Source organism: Belonocnema kinseyi, chromosome 2 (genome assembly GCF_010883055.1).
Source record: "Belonocnema kinseyi isolate 2016_QV_RU_SX_M_011 chromosome 2, B_treatae_v1, whole genome shotgun sequence".
NCBI classification, from domain to species: Eukaryota; Metazoa; Arthropoda; class Insecta; order Hymenoptera; family Cynipidae; genus Belonocnema; species Belonocnema kinseyi.
The window spans coordinates 25,700,280-25,720,904 of record NC_046658.1 but is presented as its reverse complement, the minus strand read 5'-3'; the positions used below and the strand labels follow the sequence as shown (position 1 = coordinate 25,720,904).

At 36.2% G+C, this 20,625-nt stretch overlaps 1 protein-coding gene across 1 annotated transcript; it reads right to left on the bottom strand.

Moving 5' to 3' along the window:
• Window positions 1-5,633: 5,633 nt before the first annotated feature.
• Window positions 5,634-18,920, bottom strand: LOC117183161 (succinate--CoA ligase [ADP-forming] subunit beta, mitochondrial-like). Its single transcript, XM_033376386.1, has 3 exons — window positions 18,894-18,920; window positions 11,972-12,091; window positions 5,634-6,502 (listed from the first exon to the last, which is right to left on the bottom strand). Exons 1-3 carry the CDS (start codon window positions 18,903-18,905, stop codon window positions 6,332-6,334), a joined length of 303 nt encoding a protein of 100 aa, XP_033232277.1. The 5' UTR covers window positions 18,906-18,920; the 3' UTR covers window positions 5,634-6,331.
• Window positions 18,921-20,625: the final 1,705 nt, after the last annotated feature.

The window sequence follows — 20,625 nt, the reverse complement described above, 5'->3', positions numbered from 1 at the left end:
TTTTTTTACGGATATTTCATCCGGCACTTATAACCTTAAAAATTGCAAAGTTTCAGCTAAATCCACCGAAAGCCATTTTCCCATACATTTAGTGCGGGGTCCTTTTATTCTTAAACTTCGCCCGCAACATACTACTTGATCTATTATGGTTGCGCTTGAAGTCACCTTCAGCATAAGTTAACGCCATTTTTTAAATATTTTTAACGCTGTAAAAAAAAGTATTGCGATTACTCCGTGAGTTTCTAATAGAAAATTTAACGTAGAATCCGAATTTCAACAGTTTAAAAGTTAAACTTTCTGTTTTTTGAGTTTTTTATAAAGAAACCTAATGGGGACCCAATGGGGTCGTTAAGGGTACATTGTAGAGTTTCCTTTCAGTTCCTTCGGTCCACCAGGGGTTTCATTGAAATCTTCTCCCTCTGTTTCTAACTGCCGTTTTGAAGGTCTGCTTCGTTTCTTTTTTTGTGCTCCCTTCGTTTCCAGTGCCACACTATTTTTCTTATAAATGCTGATTTCGCTGTTTTTTAAATTCTATACACTCTTTGTTTATCGACTGAATCGTATCTGGAAAATACCAGTTTTGAATGGAATCTTTCTTTTAATTAGCTCCATTAACTATTTTCCGTTAAATCTGACGTTTCTTGATTCGAAAAATTTTCCCGATTCTGGATTCAAAAATACGTAACCGGTTGAGTATATCCTACCAATAGTCCCCGTACTGCTCGTACCGAAAATTTGAAATATAGTTTTTTCGTTTTTGACCAGTAAGCCAAACAACCAAATTGTTTAATCTGATTTACCTCGTAACGAAAGTCTGGTGAAAATTTTACCAGAGGGGCTGCGAAAACAATTCATTTGTGTTGGGTTCGATTCTATACATAAACAGCTGCTGCCAAGGCTAAATCCCATTTGTTAGATGGAGGCTTTGCATCAAACATAATAGATATGATCTTTTTCTGCAAGGTTTAATTGAACCCTTCAGAAATTCCATTATGCTATGGAGTGTCTACATGCTGTTGTCTTTTGATTCCTTCTTTAATTAACACATCAATTTTATAACCACCTATATATTATGTTCCTTGCGATCTGAGCTTAAGTAGCCAATATTTTCGTCTTTGAAGCAGATTGCGTGAACTCCTGATATACCGTTCCAGGCAAGGGCTTATTTCGTCTTGTGTCTTCATTAGGTACGCAAGAGCCACACGTAAAAAATCGTCAATAAATACAGAACATGGACATAGGAATCACGGGACTAGGAATGCCATCCTTACTTGGGCGAGCGGGTTTGAATCTACAGGAGGGAAAAGAATTCCATGAGTGGGGAGAGCCGCCATCTTACGATGTGCCACTTGATTATGCGCACGAGCATTTTTTCTGACAAACTGTGCATGAAAATATAAACATGTGGGCGCTGCCATGTTTGTCGCGGCACATCAAAATATGGCGGACCACCCCCCTCATTGTATCAACCCCGCAATGGCATGTCTAGTCCCGTCTTTCCTATGTCCATGATACAGAAAGATACTGGTATCCATATGGATAAGTAGGTGGAGAGATTTTACCCATCACGTTTGTGTGTATAATCTGTAAATACCCTAAAGCTCTTTTTCTTTCGCTTCGAAAAGGCAATTTTGATAGTTTATTGAGTGCACGCATATTTCACATTCTAGTACAGTATCATCAAAAATTACGGATTATAAGTCTTCGTTATTTTTCCACAAACTCTGCAACTTACGCAGATAACTGACTGACGCATTACCCATTCGTGCATGCCAAAGCATTGCTTTATTTATTTCAAGAAAATTGGTGTATGACTTAGTTAAGGGCGAAACGTTTTCTTGCAATTCAACCGTTGGCAAGTGGTCTAAATTTGTTATTTTTCTTTTTGCAATTAATGTATCAAAATCCGAAAATATATAATTATCGTCTTTATTATTTTCATTTGAAAGCTATACAGAATTATCATCCAAAATATTACTAATTTTACCATCACAAGTCTTGAAATTAGTATTTTCCCTTATTACATTATCATTACTTAAAGTCTTATCGTTTTTATTCTCATTATTGACTATCGTTTCTTTGGACTCAGTATTAATTTCGTTATTTTGATTTAAAACCCGCTCTACTATATTCCTATCAAAAGCAACCGCGTTTACAAATCAGATCCTTCCTTTGAGACTTTCTTATCGATTTGAAACTCGATTAACCAAAAAGGACTTTTCTGTTATCAGATTGACATTTAAAACAAGATACAGATTCGACAGTATTTACTTCATACATACGTGGATTATTATCCTGCTGATAATGTCCAAAGTCAATTTTCGGAGTTTCACTCGCTCCAGTTCGAGATTAACTTTGCTGATGATTCACGTTATGTTTCGTGTTCTTAAATTGTTTTCAAGCGTTGGCCTTTAAAAAATGTATATTTTTGGCATGCAAATGATGGTTGATTTTACTATTTTTATTAAAATTAATATTTCGTTACATTTACGTTACATTTCGTAACATTTACGTAGTCCTTGATCCTTTCTTGGACAATCGTTCTTCATATGACCATAATCATCACATTCGTAGCATCTTTCGTTTACCCACTTTGGTTGGTGTTTTGTGTTAAGGAAAGAAGCAGAACCTACATTAGTATTTTTTGCACTCAGATGATTGCTTGTCATTATTTGAACATGATTAGCTTGAGCCTGAAGAATAAACATTTTAAGTAAGGCTTACGTTAGACCCTTACCAGTTTGACTTTTCGTTAAAAATTCAACTGATTAAATCTCCAGCACTTGATTCATTATTGCGTTATACAAAGCATCGCGTTTCCCATCGTTTGATAAAAGAGTTGAACCCAGAGTTGAGTTGTAATTCTGTACTATTTCTTCAAAGCGGTCTATGAATTGCATTGCAGATTCGCGATTTGCATTATATTGAATTGAATATAATTGTCTTCTAACGCATACTTCCGTTACATTCACTTTAAATCGTTTAAACTCCTTTAATTTATTTAACATTTCAACCGGATCTTTAATTTTCAACATTGTCGTATAATAGAATTTATCGATTCTACTTATAAGCATATCGTGAACTTTAAATTTTGGTTTATCTTGCAAACTTGCATTCAAAATTTTCGGCGGGGACAACGGTTTTATCAATTGCATTCAATAGTCCGAGATCCCGCTGAAAAATTCTACATGTATAATGTTAATGCAAAAATCAAATTTTGTAAACTGTATTGTCATTCATTGGCCACTGCTGTAAACGGTTGCCATAGTCATTTTAGTGCAACGTTCGAAAAACAATCCAGAAACAGCAATTGTTTATATCTTTTTTTTTAATTTGACAACATATTGTTAATGCATCATTATGCAACGTATGCATCATTATGTAACGCAGTTTGCATGGATCCGATGGTGCAAACAAGTTGTTTCTCGCGTTAAAAAATGTCGCAGAGCGCAGCAAAATGACGACACGAATCGACGCCACAAGTCATTTCATAGAGAAGAACGTGGCCAATTAATGACAATACAGTTTACAAAATTTGATTTTTGCATTAACATTATACATGTAGGATTTTGCAGCGGGATCTCGGATTAAAATAAGTCAATAATACGCAATTCAGAAGCAAAAACTCATAAAAATGTTCGAATTTTACACATGGTTCTAACTGATAATCGTACTTCGTGTTACTTTCTTTATCAATCAACTGAATTTTGATCGTTCAATGTACTCGTTTTTACAAATGTCCGAGATTCTATCGTAATATTATTTTCAGGGGAATAGTTCAAATAGACTCTATTCTAGGTTGTTTTACTTTTACCTCATCTAGCTCCCTTTGTTTGAGCCAAATTTTAAGATTCTCTTGCAACTATTAAATAAAATGTACCTTTCTTTACAGTTCGTTTGAAAATAGTACGGAATCTTTTCATTTTATTTATTTTTTATTTATTTTTTTGCAAGATAATGACTTATATCGTTATATAATTTTTGACTCTCAAGTACACTTAAGCTTGCTCTTAAGCTACTCAGACTGAAAACAAGCCAGAATGATTCAGGGCGGTTTGTTCATTCACATCCGTTACTACTGTGTGTTTCTTAAACAAACCTAGTGGTTCCAGTATTCAGAAATGAACACAATTTCTTATAACTCGAACAACCGACACAGACGGATTCGTGTGCTCTTTTGAGCTTGTTATTTAATTTGCAAATATGAACCATCGTTTCTAGTCCCTCGTTAAAAATATGTGTATTGATTTAAATTTACGACGCCAAGTGTGAAGAGAAATATTAAAAACAGTCGTTCCACAGTGATAGAAAACTGAATAAAAATTTTTTTAAATACCTACTATTGCTTCTCCAGACGAGAAATTTGCAGTGAAGAAAGTATCGTCTAATTTCACCTGCACTTCTATGTCCTCGAAACATTCTATGAGCAATGCACGTCTACATCGTTCTAAAACTTTTTGAACCGCCGACACTTTAAACACTCGTTATTTATCACTTTTTGTCTCAATCAGTGGAAATTCTAACCTTACTCTTCAAAAGCAGCTTATGTCTCAAGGGATAAACCCCTCATCAGTCAGTACTAGAGAGATGCAGAATTCTTGATCCTTTTATTTTCCTTTATTCAACAAAATAACTTGTAAAAGCGCAGTTGGAAAGTGCTTGGCCAATAACCTTTCAGCAATATACTTATTTTGACTAAGGTCCAAAAGAATAAATAAACTCCAACGATATATCGTGTTTTAATATTGATTTATTCACAAAAGCAAAACCATGAACATTTCAGTCATTAATCAATAGTTACTTAGCAACAACAGACAAACAGAATGCAAGAATAATGAAGTCAAGCGAGTTTAAATTAAGGCTTTCAGTTCAAATACTCCAACAGTAAACCCACTTTAGACATTTACTAAATGTACTGAAGGCCTATTTCTATTTTGAATCAAACTTCTATTGGGAGTGACAAATTGGCTAATTTCAATAGTTTTTGCGTAGAACGTTTTTTCATATTCTAAACCGAGCATAAAAAAAGGTTTACACAAAGACTATCGAAATTGTACAATTTTTCATTTTCAGTCCGAATACAAATTTGATTCGAAACAGGAATAAGCCCTAATTACCTAAAAAACTTGTAATTCTAGTGCTTACGGAGTGAAATCAGGCAATTCAATTTTAAGGTTGGTCCTGGTTATAACGCCCTTATAGAATATTAAAGAATACGCGAAAAAATTTTCTTGGGTTGACCCAGCCCTTACCTGAAAATTATCAAAAAGTTTTCCGACCACTGTTCTAGGAAGTAAATTATAGAATTTTCGATCTGTGCATGCGAAAAGATTGTGTTGACATCCTTGGATTGTAAACCGCAACTTTCTTCTCGCTCTAAATGCCTGGAAATGTTTCATTGTCATGCATATATGAGATAATAAATATTTATATTAAAAAAGAAGCTTAAGAACAAAAGAACAATCGCGCTCGTGCATTTAGCTAACACATTACAAAAAGTTGGTCTTGTCTATAATAAAATGGTAACTGATTAACCAAATACTTCTCCCAAATCATATTCTAAAATAAATTCTAAAGGTCAACCAAGAAGAAGATAACTTTAAGAGTGATAGAATAAATAAGAGCAAACCAAATTACGTAAAATAATTTATGTATATCTAAATATGTTATATATTACATCAAACAGTTTTTTTTAAGTGCATAATAATTTAGAGTATAATCATTATTTTAGACAACCGACTACCCACTTGTTGTCGTGGACGATGGACACGTAATTTTGTTACGAAGAATTTAGTTTCATCACTTGAAAAATACGTTTTCATGTGCAACGACTGAGAAATGTCGAAAATAATTAAATTTGTAATACTGAACCGTGTAGTTTCCAAGCACGAGACACAATAAACCATATATTAATCACAAATCATTAGACAATTTCTTTTACATAAATTTTTGTTAATGATATCAACTTATGCTTGTATTTAAAGTAAATAATTCTGCCTTCGCACGTGTTTCTTGAATATAAGAATCTTTGCTATTATCGTAAATATTAAAATAAAACTTGTATTCTTACAGATCACTTCCACGATTCGATAACCTACGACTCGAATTTCGTTTATATTGCAAGCACTCTTGCGTTATGCAAACATTCAGATAATTTCCGAAACTTCCTACTCAAAATCAAGCGCGTTAAAGAAAAAGTGAGAGAGGAAGTGCAGTTATTGCCTTCAAGAGTATTCAATGCAACGTTTTCATAATATAAGAAAGAGAAAAGGTGAGCAGCGTAGCTAGCTTTGCATAAGATAAAGAGTTTCTCTTTAAATTGAAGCTATATTTATGAAATTGAATGCAACTCAAAATTAACGCCGACTTTGGCAGATGCGGCTATCTGCACGATGGTTGATAATTTTACGGCGACTCTCGCAGCTTCATCAAGATCATCGACTGGCACAATTTTAAGCCCTGCATTCGCTATCAGTGCTTTTGCTTCGTCTACGTTCGTTCCCTGAAAAAATATAGATTCACTTTTGTTTCGAAATATATATTTATATTTATGTATATATAAGGTTATATATATGTATAAGGTTAAAAATAATTTCAGACTTCTTGTAGGAGCACGGTCATGCGGGAAGATGACGATGTGGATCTCATGAAGTACAATTCTTTTTGGAATGTATTCAATGTTACGAAAAGTGTGACTAAAGGTATCTACAATTCTGCCTAATTCTAATTTTTGCTCATTACTACTTTTGTAGCAAAAAATTTCAAAATATTGGCTCACGTTAAGTGGACGAATCGACTCAATGATGACTTTCTGACTGCAACGATGCCAGTATTATCCCTGTTCATGGAGGCTTCATGGCGCGTATGCACATTTTGTTGTGCCAAAAACACCCAGAGGTTCAGCAAGTTTCGCAGCTGTGTTCGCGAAATCAAGCTACCTACCTCTCGAAAACTAGACATGAACGCAGATCGCTTCTCCAAAGTCGCAATAACAAGTCACAGACGAAGAGGAGGAAGTGAAATTAAGATTATTCGCGGCAAAGATCTGAATAAAATGGATGCCTCGCTTCGTAAAGATAACTCCGCAGGTCAGACCTCTGGACCATTAATTGTTCAGTTTATAGTGTGGAGAGAGCTTTGGCTGATTCCAATCGAAATCTAAAACAGACGATGGATCAAAATACCAAAACAAGCTTCCATCAACTGAAAAAGAGGTTTGGCTGGGCAAAACAAAACGCGTACCATGTTCAATGCGTGGAAAGGGTCCGAAAGTTTTCCCATGAACTGAGGATATAGCATCACACACAGAACCATTGACAGCTGCCGACAATCAAGAATCAAATTGTTGACGAAATGCGGATGTTATCTGACGCAAGCAGGAGAATAAGGGAGAGGGAGGGGTGGGTCAGGGAGAATCAACAATTTCTCGCTGAGCCATTTCGCCTCGACAAGCACGACAAGCACGAGCTTGCAGCCCTCGACAGAGCCACACTTGAGATAATGCATATGCATAAGAGCTTGCATATCAATTTGTCTTTTAAAAGTGATCATAAAACACGAGATGATTGGCAAAGGAGCGTTCCTTCACAAGGCCACGGACCAGGCGGCTGAGACCCTTGGCCCAAATATTAACATCAGAAGTAAAAAAATTGCATTACTCCCTCTAGAAGCCTCACTTTTGCAAGGCGAAGTAAAGAATGCAGAGGTTAGAAAATTCCGTCAACAGTTACTCAACATGGAAATGCACGGTAACTTTGCCATAAATGCTGACGATCAATTCTTGTAGAAGAAACAAACTTTTGATTTTCTCAGATCATCAGGAACTAATTCAGGTACAGAGGGTTTTATTTTAAAATGACAGGACGGTGTCATTTGCACCTTAGTAAACCGTGACCGCATTTTACGTGAAGAAGTTCCCAGCAATAGGTGAAGAGCGTGTCATGCATACGCTGAGGAACTAGAACACATACTACCTGTGTGTCCTATTAACGTGGGAACAACGTATCTCGATAGACATGATGCAGACATAAGAGTGGTTTACTATCATCTATGTCGCTCTTAGTCTGTTGGTAACGACCCTGTCCTGCGTAACTCCATGGGAGATGAAGTTGATTGTCCAAAATGAGCAGTGCCAAATTTTCGCGGCCTATGATTTTCAGACAGCAGTCTTTATTGCACACTTTAGGCCTGGCATCTTTTTTCAGGACTTCGAGAAACGAATTATATTCGTGATCGCCTTATTGGCTGTGGCCGGCTACATCTACGCCAAGGAGAAGAAAAAGAAGAACAGATATCAAGACCTTAAAACGGAGCTGCAACGACTGTAAACAAAATATTCGGTTAAAGTAATTGAAGCGTGGAAATTCAAAAGTGTATAAGAGCCATTTTTCGAAATCCGGTTTTTTATCAATATTTTATCTACAATCGAAGGCCGTTATTTTAGCTTTAAAAAAAGTGCAAAATGCGAATGAGTTATCGCTTGAAATTTATTGTTTAAATCGAGTTTTGGTAAGTCGAGGCATATTGAAAATTTAAAACTGTATGAAAGCCATTGGAACCTCATGGAAGATCTATGTTTTAACAGTAACTTTCGAGGTTCTATCGTGCTTACGTTTCATTTAATAAACGTAAGTGTGATAGAATGTTATCTAGGCTAGCGCCAATAGGAATTTGGTGTACTACCGATATAAAAACATTCGATTCAGTAACAAATGTTAAATTTTGAAGGTAAGGATCGCCTCTACATATTATACTCTGGTTAAACCTTTTAAAATTGAAAATTATAAAATTGTCTTGTATACCTGAATAGTGTATTCTTTTCTGAACATTTTGATACAAAAATTATTATTCTATTCGCCGAAACATCGCAATACTATGGTCAAGCGGACATTCATTTTATTTTTTTTTTTCCAGAATGCATCATTTTGTAAATAATAAAATATTCGTAGAAAAATTTACTAATAAAATTTCACAAATTAATAAAATATTGAGAAATATCAAAAAGCCAAAGTTTTTCCACAGGCTCAGAAAATTTGAAAAATGGCTCTAACACACTTTTGAATTTCCACCCTTCAATTGTTCTTCTGATCAGTACTCTCGGAGGTGTAGAACTATCATTGGTCATCCGTGGGTGGCTTCCTGTTCTCAAGACATAAAAAGGTTTCGCCGGCCTTTCGTTGTGATTTCGTCGTGCCCCGAACATCTAGGAAACATATTATCTAGTTGTCCAATTTATGCGGGAACCGCATACATCCAAAGGCACATTGGGACTTCATATTTTCGACAATTGTTTCTGTTGCGCACTCGAGGTTTGACATAGTTCTCCTCGACTTCGAGAAACGCACCATGTTTATTATCGAATAGATAATAAAGCTTTCACTTTTTAATAGCCTGAAAAGCATCCCTGCGTGTCAAGAAGATGCTAAGACACTTGCCGGCAAAATAAAGAAGGCGGTTATCCTTGGGTCGCTTCGTTTCCCCCGGGTGCAGGAGGGTTTCGCTGAATCGTCGCACTGAGTCCGTCACTGACTGTAACCACCTATCGCACGGCCGTGCGACGTTAGAAGCGATAGAAATAATAATAGAAGTAATAAACCACACATCAAGAATAAGAAAAAGAAGATTAAAAATGGTGGAGAAGGAAAATGTGATTATTTGATACGCTGGAATGGCCGATGTCAGGCTATGAAGCAGAGATATGGGGATGGAAGGAAAGATTTAAATTTTTGAACCGGGTAATTAACAAGAATTTTTGTTTAGTACTAATAATCAAATATTGATATTTTTATAAAGTGACCTTCAACGAAAACTTCCTTTGTGAGGTGCGAGTGAATAATTTTTTGAATTTTTAAATCCAATTCCTGAACTTGAATTGATTAAATTGATTATGACGTACTGAATTAAAAACCTGCTTGATAAAATACTTTCTTTGGAGAAGAGGACATAAATGAAATTGTTATGTGGGAATGGCACTATCGACTTCAGCTAAATAAACATTCTGAAATCTTGAGTTACACTCTTTGCCTAATCTATAAAGGTGCTCCTAAGAATTTGGAAAAATCATAAAATGAAGAATGAATCCTAATATTCAAATATAAATCAAGAGCACGATTAGATATTATGTAATTACTAAGTATTCATAAAAAGATTTACTTGTGCAACAGAAATTTTCTTATAAGATCGTACGTCACATTTCATCATATTCCATTGTATATCTAATGGAATCTGAAGTTGAACCTTATAACAAATGAAGGTTAGGTTTGACGATTTTTCTATAATTTTCTATTTTTCGTTCTTTTGTATCAATTTTTTGATTACTTGACCCATTTCTTTGTTGATGTCAGTTAATAAATCTGCTGGAAATATTCTTAGGAAATAGGAAAAACGTTGCCATGATTTACAATTAAGAGTAGTTACTTTGATTGAACATGCGCACTCGGGCAATAAAATACAAGCATAAAATAGAATATTTAAACTATAAAACTATTTGAACGAATAATAATGTTACCTACTTCAACTTTTCAATCCCTATTTTTGATTTTTTTAAATCCTTAACTGGCACTATGGGTAAAAAATACTTCAACAAATTTTTGAGGTCGAATTGACCGTAGTAAATTCGAGAAAATGGTCCACATGTCGACTTTTACCAGTAATTGACATCACTAACGAGAGGTAAAGTAAGTTAGTATAGAGCGCGCAAATGTCAGCATTTGTTGGGCACCCGTTCAAAGTAGACCTTGTAAAACTGTGGGGTATTTAACGCCGGTTATGTCATCAATAAGCAAAAAAGTGATTTTCAACAATAATTTGTCCCATTGATGTGAGTGATTTTCGTTCGATTTCCAATATAAGTTTATCATCTAAAGTGAGATATTTTTTTCATTATTTCATAGTTTCTTGTTCTTTTAGATGGACTACAATTTACGGCGACGCTTGCTTCGTAAGCCAGTAATCGCTTGCAATAGATCGATGTGCCATGAGCACCGCGCAGGCCTTTGCAGCGAATGCGTAGGTTTGAAAGAGTAATTACAACTTTGAAAAACTGTTTTTTATGTTCCTTTTGCATTTTTGATTTTTCATAAACTATTTTTGTGCTTTCAAATAAAAATAAATTGATTTGAACATTGAAAAATATGGTGTTTTATTTTACCATAAAATCGAGTTGTCATTTTGCAAAATAAATACCTTTTTGGAAGCATCAATAATGCAGTAGTTTTTTTCTTAAAGTGTAGTATCTCAAGAGTATAACCCTACATTTTTAGGTAAAAATATAAAAAATTACGTGGGTTATGAATTTTTTAGTAAAAAAACTTACTTTTTGTCGTTTTTTGCAAATTTTTGTTAACTAATTTAAATTAAACAAATAAATATAAACCGATTCCATTAAAAAAAACATATCTTTAACTACATTACATCATTTTCGTGTGTAAAAATATTCGATACCGGCTGCGCGGAACATTTTTGAACACGTGGGGTGAATAGAACCTGTTGTTTCATTTACGTAATAAAAAGGAGGTGTGCCAGTTAAGGGTTCAATTCCTTATGATTTTATTTTTTGGTCAACGTTGAAAATTTTTATAAATTGCTGTTAATTGGTTCTTGTCTACTGGCCGTAGTTGAAAATTTTTTATAGTTTTTTATACATTTTTGGTAAATTTCTAAACTCCTCCCCATCCGTGCCCTCACTTTTACTTCATGATTCAAAACCATACGTTACGTCAGCAATAAAAAGAAGCTAGCAATACAATAATGCATGCTTAGAAATAAAGAAATTACTCCTAAATTCGATAAACTAACTGTTTAAACCTCACAGATGATAAAAAAGAGTGACGTAACTGTTTCCCTTTGCCATTTAGACTTCATTTTGATGGCTTGATTAGTTACGAATGGACTTTTTCATAGACTCCAGATATTTACCCATATGTAAAATAAAAGAACAGTATTATAAGAAACGTAAAAGACAAAAATATACCTGCAGCCTAACTACGACAGGGATTTTGAGGTCCAGTTCTTTGGTCGCTGCAATTATTCCTTCGGCAATAACATCACATCTCATGATTCCACCAAAGATGTTGACCAACAGAGCATCCACCTGTTTATATTAAATATACAATATACACATAAGCTGTTTTCAGTTGTGACTAGTTAAACGCGACAAAAAATTGAGTGTCACTAAAAGTACTGGAAAAATATAAATAATTTTTTATAACATCCCCCTGATACTCCCCAGTGAGTGGAGAAATGAGTCCGCGGAAGAATATGGCTTATAATGAAGTTAGTATGTGAATATCATGTTGAAGACTCTTGCGTTTTTTAAGGGTTGTTGGAACTGCTTAAGAGAGGTAATCTCCACAATCCACAGGTGCAGTCTGATCCAGGATCACCTGGTGATCCTAGGTGATCCTGGCTTTTTTGACAGAAAACTGAGGGAACATTGATAACCCCTGAAAAGAAAATATTAGTTGTAAGGGTTTGGTTTTTAAAATTGAATCCCTTTTGTCACCGACTCAAAAAGTGAGATTGTAGAACCGACCTAAGGTCATGAAAAGTCCCCAAATCATAAAGAGTGTTAAAAAAAGTATTGTGTATGATTCGGGGGAGATCTTTCAGAATTTCTATGACTCGAAAATAATTGAAGCACCACTCGGAGGTAAGAGCGAGCGGACAAAAATATGTCGAAGCCCTCAAATTTAAAATAATATTCAGGTCACAAATTACTGAAGAATATATATTTTTTCAATGTCCTGGCTATAAAGCGATTTTAAGGGCCTTGGAAATAGAGCGCAAATAGGACTTACAGGATTTAGGCCAAATGGTGAAGCTATTTTCTTTGATTTTTTTATAAATAATCTAAAGAGAATAAATACTCCCGATACAGGCCGCTTTTTTCGAAACAAATTCTCTTTTTTATTTAACAATTGAAAGGAAAAAATACGCCTCGATATGATCGTTGTAATAACGAGTTCTACTATAAAGCGAAGCAGCGATCAGTTAGAGTAGTTTTCGAGCTTAGAATTTCTTTAGGGCGACCAAATTGAGACAAGGGAAAACTACTATCGGTTATGACTCAAGTCTGAAGGTAATGAAACGCCATTTAAGACTAACATTGATTCATTCAGGGGCGAACACACGGAAGCATCCATGCAATATTCACACAGAATCATTGTAACGGTACAATTTTCGGCACACCTAATCCGGAATTAGAACCTTGCATATTAAATGAAAATATATAGGATCTCTGCACAACTCCGAACATAAATCGTCAAGGGCGTATGAACTATCTCCGGTGTATTTTACTGCACGATGAGAACGATTTTGAAAATAGTTTTTCTAATAAGTAGCCAAGGCTAAACCGAATATTTAAAGGAAATGAGGAAAAAAGTTTGTTTCTTCGCGTTAAAAAAATGTTTTACCTGCTTAAGCACTTTAAAATCTTGCGGCAAGCTGAGCATTTCGTTTAAAAGGAGAGCTATCTGTTGAATAATCGATCCAGATACTCGGGCGTTCACTCGAATAACCCTTCGAGGACAGTGGTATCCCAAAATACGTAACTATGCACTAAAACACTGCACGTCATCCCTGCAAGTGGGGAAGCACGCACTTTTGTCTATTGCGCAGTTTCATAAACAAACATACAAAGAAGTTATTTAACAGAAAATCACTTCCTTTTATAAATATTAGACTCACGAAAAACACAGGTTTTACTATCCTCTCGTCAAGATTTCACACTTTGAGATTCAAAACACTACAGTGGGACTCCGATGTCTGAAATTGATCGGACCTCTCTTTCTAATCTCTCTATCTCTGCCTATCCAATACTTCTTCTTCTGTTTTCATTGTCGAATCGTAAATCCTGTTGACGAGAGCCAACGACAGCACCACCAATTCAGAAAGAATTTAAATTAAATATTAACAAGAAATCTTATAGCAAATAATTAATTTTAAAATATAGTATAATATTTCTGATTAAAACGAATTGATATTCATTGGGGTTTCTTACTAAAACTGCTACATTAACTTCGAAGTACTATTTAGCGATATATAGTCGCGTGCCAGGTGGCCCTGTTGAAAACCTCACAGACAGGCTCATTCTACTCATTCGATCCGATCAGTTCCGTCGGCTTAAGTTGACATCGGAGCCCCACTGCTCGACGAGAGCTACCCATCGTCCTTATTTGCGTGTGCCTTCCGCTTCAAGTAAGCTGTCGGAAAGTCGTGAAGTAGTTACACAGGGAGGCCGTTAGAGTAGATCGCCTTTCCGCAACGCCCCCGTTTTGTCAGGCCTGAGTGCCCCCCCCCCCACCTCCCCTCACCCATATTCGAACAGCAGCTTCCTATTGATGAACTCGCCTTAAACGATGTGGACAACGAAGGCTTGATTGATGTTCAAGGCATAGGTGTTAAGGATAATGAACATCATTTACCGGGTCCATTAGAACCACATCCGGATATTACTAACGATGATGTGGATAGGGAAATCCCAGAAAAACTACAGCACCTTGAAAGGAATTTTGTTCATGCTTTACTAGAGTTCAGATATGTAGAATCAACACTAAAGCATTCTCTGTCCAAAATGAACATCAGAAATGATCTGCGTACACTAATAGCACGTCTCGACAGCAAGGTTTTACCTATGTATTTGAAAGTAGCACAAACTGTGTTAGAGGTGCAAACTCTTGTACACTGTGCAGCTATGGCAACCGTTAGAACGTTGTGCCGGAAAACTAGGCCTATAAATGCCGTTTTTGTCCCAACAAGGTATCGAGATCCACCATGGAAAGTTAGGTTATATATGGATGTCAGCAAAGTAAAGTGCAAATTGGGTCGATTAACTCAATATAAAAAAGGAACTAGAACCAGAAAGCTGATGAACCATGTTACTAAAATCACCCACCCTACGAACGCCGAGGCATTAACACCAGCAATATTGGATGAAAGTTGAGACTGAATAGAGAGTAAAGCCAAATAATCAGTAAGGCACCAAAGTCCCTCAATTGGAAGATGTGACTAACTACTGGTCGGTTGTTTGAGGAAAAATGAACAGATGTAATATGGACACTGCGTGGTTCAAACTGGAGGAAGCAAGGGCAAGCAATAGCCCTGAAATGCAACTGACAAGCATCACAGCTTTAGATGTTTCAGCGGTCTTGAAAAGGGTATGTAAATGAAAAGCTCCAATTCCGGACATGGTGCACAACTTCTGGTACAAGTACCTGACGAGTGTGTATCTTGCGTTGGCAAGGTGTTTTCAGAAGATCATTGAACACTCAGATCTGATGCCAGGCTTTATGCTCCAGGGTACTACGTATATGTTACCAAAAAAAACCAGATGTTCAAAATCCACCTGAACTTCGACCGATAGCCTGTCTTCCAACAATTTATGAATGTCTTACAGCTATCATTGCAGATAAGGTATATTCTCATAGCGAGGGGAATGACATTCTTACAGAAGAACAAAAAGGATATTGTAAAACTCACGAGGCTGCAAAGATCTAGTCACTATAGACGCTGTTGCCATGACTCAAGCTCGTAAGCATCAAAGAAACTTACACATAGCACGCGACATTATTATTACGACACTCATACATTGACAACAAGCAAGCGTTTCCTTCCGTGCCACATGATTATTTGCTTGAAGTCTCAAAACTTTACAAAATCTGCGTACGCATTATTGGTTTTATACGCCATGTGATGAGGCTCTGAGATACAAGAATCAAGTATTTTGATCATGGACAACCAAGGATAACTAGATTAATACGCTTTATGACGGGTATATTTCAAAGAGACTCCTTCAGCGCACTATGGTTCTGTTTAGCGTTAAATCTATTGGTAAAAACACTAACCAACATGTCTCATGGTTTCAGAATTCATGATAATGAGGATGGTCAAGAAGTGATCCATCTTCTTTACATGGATGACCTGAAGCTGTACGCTAGTTCAGGCCAGAAACTGCAGCAAGTGATCGATGTCAAAAAGCAGTTTCTCAATGATATCCACATGGAGTTCGGACTAGATAAATGCAGAAGAGTGCATTTAATCAGAGGGGAACTAGGGACCGCAGACTTAGAGAACGAGTTCGAAATTGACATCGAGGCAATAGCTGCAGGCAAATCATATAAATATCTGGGTATTCTTGAATCTAAGGGTATTCAGCATATGATAGTTAAGACAAGCCTAACGACTGCCTTCGTTACGACACTCAGATTGATTATGAAGAGTTTTCTCAACTCGGCAAAACAAAATCAGGGCAATCAACAAATATTCCATCCCTCTCCTCACGTACTCCTTCGGGTTCATAAAATGGTGTAACACCGACCTTTAAAAGTTAAACAGAATTGCTCGCGTAGAAATGACGAAGCACCGAATGTAACACAAAAATTCAGCGATTGAAAGAGTAGTTCTACCACGACATATAGGGGTAGGGGCATTGTAGATGTCAAAAAACTGTGTGAGTCACAAGTTGTACAGTTGCGAGACTGTTTTAACATCAACCGAAATGTACAGTTGCGAGACTATTTTAACATCAAACGAAATGTTGCACTTTACAGTACCATCTGTAAAGCGAATCTTGACTAGATGCCCTTAAATTTGTGCTCAGATAGGGCCTTGAATATCAGGGAAAATACCATAAAGGAATTAGAAATACAACGGAGGCAGAAAGCCATCCATGGCGAGCACCCCAAAACGTTAATGAAGTAGATAGTGAGACATCCAATAATTGGTTGAAAAACGGTGTTCTGCATCCAGAAACGGAAGAATTCGTCATTGCGATACAGCACAAGGTTGTCGGAACCAGAAATTATTGCAAAAACGTGTTACCAACGAATCCATCCAGCACATTATTGTTGGCTTTCACGTAATGGCTCAGAGAATATACGCAAACACATAATGATGTACCGGGCATTATGTTTCAACAACTTGCCCTAAACCTAGGACTCTTAAAAGAATGGATGTCTTTCTATAGATACATTCCAAAGCCCGTTTTAGAAAGCGAAGATTATATCTTATATTGGGATTTTACTATCCAAACGGATAATTTCATCCGAGTCAATCCACCTTACTTCGTGCTGCGAGAAAAAAAAGGTGGGAGAATCTATACCATCGACATTGTTTGTCCACTTAACCGAAATTTGCAGTCAACATATACAATCAAGATCCATAAGATAGCGAGTTAAGGCATGAAGGAAAGACCGTATGGAGGAGTGTGAATCATCCGGCAGCTCAGAAGGAGGTTTTATTAAACACCTGTCACATTGCAAGAAACTTTCTCGGCTATCAAGAAGCAAGCGACTGAAAACATGTGGAGTGGCAGATGGTAGCTCTAAGAAAGCATCCAGAGGTGACTGCTGTCACCTCAAACACTCGCGGCCGCTCGAAATTGTATACCTACAATATCATCGCAGAAAATTTCAAGCATCGTACTAAATCAACTTAAAACACCCTAATCTCATCAGTCACTGGACTCAGTCCGTGGCTATGATGTACAATCGGGTTCACCGGAAGAAAAGTTTGAAAAAATAATATCATAAAACTACAGTTGTAAAATTATTTATTCACTTGTTAAACTCCTTGAGATCCTGGATGTGTATCCAAAAATAGTGAGATATATGGAAGAGCGTATACTCTTGTGGCAGACAAGATTTGTCATAACATCTGACAAGACAAGTGACTACCAGTTATGTCACATAAGGGGAGAGTCTTTCAAACAGACTCTTTAAGTCTAATAATTTTCTGCATCTCCCTCTTGCCTCTATCAATTTGTGCTCCGAGGCAAAAGCTCTTGGTGCCTATATGGCCCGCCGAACAGAAGAGGATTTAGGGTCAACCACCTTTTATACATGGACGACCTTAAACTCTTTGCTTCTTCAAAAGAGAACCTTGAAATTCTTGGGCGGTAGTGAATAGGAACTCTAAAGCCATTGGCATGCGCTTTGGACTGAACATGTGTGTCTGCGTCCATCTACACAAAGGAAGACTAGAAAATACATCATCGTGTGCCGATTAGGATCTTCAAATCATAGGTGGAAATACCATTCAACATCTTGGTAATGGATAAACATATGCATATCTTGAAATACCGCAAGCAGAAACCCATGTTGTGCATGTGTTAAAAACGGCCCTTGAAAAAGGTATCGTAAAATTCTCAGCAAAATTTGGGCTTCCGAATTATCTGGGAAGAGTAAGATCCGGGGGATCAATATTTTGACCGTTCCTATACTGCTTTACACGTTTGGCACAGTAAAATAGAACGCCGGTGAGTTGAAGCCACTTGACCGTAGCCCACACAAAATGATGACAATCCTTCGAAGTCATCATGCTAGATCTTCTGTACGTCGTATGTACTTCCCTCGAGAAAAAGGCGGTAGAGGTTTGCTGAACTTAGAGTGTCTTCATCGAAGAACGGTTCTAGCTACAATCTGCCCAGTTCTAAAAAGCACAGATTCTCTAATGCTTTAGAGAAGCTTGGTCTTCCATTTGATTCCGGCAACACTACATATAGCCTAGCATTACTAAAAACCTTTGGTGCTTAAAATTCGTGTACAGGAAAAACAGAATATTCGCTTCCACTAAAAGTACATGCTGGCAAACCCCTTCATTGTAAATTCTACGGCATTGTACATAGAGAAGAGCTATCGATGGGTCTGTTTAACATTTTTCTCAAATCTGCTGGATTGAGATCGGAAACAGAGGGATTTATTTTTCCTTGTGAAGATAGCGTTATAGGCACCTTAGTTTACCGCGAGCGTATAATGAATATACCTATAGGCGATACCAACTGCCGAACGTGCAAGCAAGAGCCAGAAACAATTGGACATGTTCTCAGTGGATGCTCAAAGTATGCACGCTTCAGATGGATAGAAAGACACAATGCGACTCTAAAAGTGTTATATTACCATATTCGGCATTTTTATCGTGTTGATCTAATCCCCGTCTTGCCATACACCCAGGGGGAACTAGAGTCCGCTGTAGAGAATGATCAGTGTAAGATATACTGGAATTTCTCGATCTCCACCACTCAACGTATCAATGCTACAAAGCCTGATATTATTCTCCAAGATCTAAACACCAAGATAATTTACGTGATTAAATGCTCGGCACTAGCTGATGGTAATATCACGACTAAGTGATATATATTCAATTGTCTTAAAAAATTCTAAGGTTTACTTAAGAGCGAATAGAAATGACTTATGCAAAATTAAACTATTATTGATGTCTTTAAGGGCATGTGATACTTAGAAAATGATCGATTTTATCAGTTATAGGTCCCCCGGCTTTTTTTCTAGAATAATAAACATTTTGTCTTTAAAATTTGGGAAATAATAGAGAACATGCTAATGGACGTCCCTGCAAACTTTTTGTGTGGGTTAATTCGAAAGAATTTTATTTCGCTAAATTTGATTAATTTGCATGGCGCTTAGGAATTAGTATCGATTTTATCGGTGTTAGAACCCAACGGCTTTTTTCCTAGATTAATATTTTGTCTTCAAAATCTGGGGAATGATAACGAACATGCTAACGGACGTCCCTGCACACTTTTTTTTTTGGTTAATTCCAGAAAATTTTGATTTTGCTAAAAACGTGTGTGTATATTTCGAGGTTATGTGTGTTACAATTCTTCCGAGCGTTTCTTCCAAACTACACAATATTTTGGCCGAAAACTTTGGAAAAACCAATAAACATAGTAACTAATGTGCCGGAACTATGCTTGTTTGTAGGCAATCAAAAATGTTTATTTCATAAATGATTTCCAAATAATCGGAATGAAAGAGCTGAAAAACGACTCTAACCTCAAAATAATGCACATGAATAAAATTTTTATTTAGCACAATACAATCTTTTTATGAGCCCTCAAAAAAGAGTCCGAGGACGTCAGTTATGATATTGCAGAGCATCTCCGAATTCAGTTCTAAAACATTTTTATTTTTGTGGAAAAAAGCAGGGGGAACTGTACCCGATTTACCACATGACGAAGTATCACATGCCCTTAACAAGGTGAAAAAAACTAATGAAAAAACTTCCTTTTGGTTTAAATGAATTTTGCGAACAAAATTCTAATTTTAAAAATTTTTAACATTTTAAGATTAAAATTTATACTGAAACTCTCAAAGTAAGCTAGAATAATGAAACAAATAGTCCTATACTGTAACTTTCAAAAAAAGATATTTTTTTCTGAAATTTGAAGTTGGTGCATTTTTGATATAAAACGATAAAAAGTTGTCTTTTTTCAGAACGTAAATAAAGAAAATACTTGAATATTTTGTGTAAATGTATTAATATTTCTTTAACCAAATTACAGCTTTAAACGCATAATTATAACCAATTTCATATTAATATTTTCTGATACAATAATTGCAAATGTAAGCACAACGGTCATGGCGCATTGACCGCAAACAAGATGGACACATCATTTTTATTTTCTTGTCCTTTTCGTAACTACACAGGCCATACATATAGTTCACTGACACGCGTTCGAAAAAGGATTAACGTAAAATTGAGTGTTAGCACTATTTTAAAAGATCGGATAAGCGTGCTGATTGCCGCTTGCAATTTAAAACATTAATTCTTTTTTAACCATTCATCCGATGAAGCTGATAGTTTCCAGAAAACTCCTTTGCAAGTTTGTCA

What these genes read in the sequence shown, in the direction of transcription:
- LOC117183161 (XM_033376386.1), bottom strand. An exon ending in CTGTCGTAGTTAGGCTGCAG is followed by an intron (nt 6,503 to 11,971) that starts GTATATTTTTGT and finishes ATATTTTTTCAG; the next exon opens with GGAACGAACGTAGACGAAGC.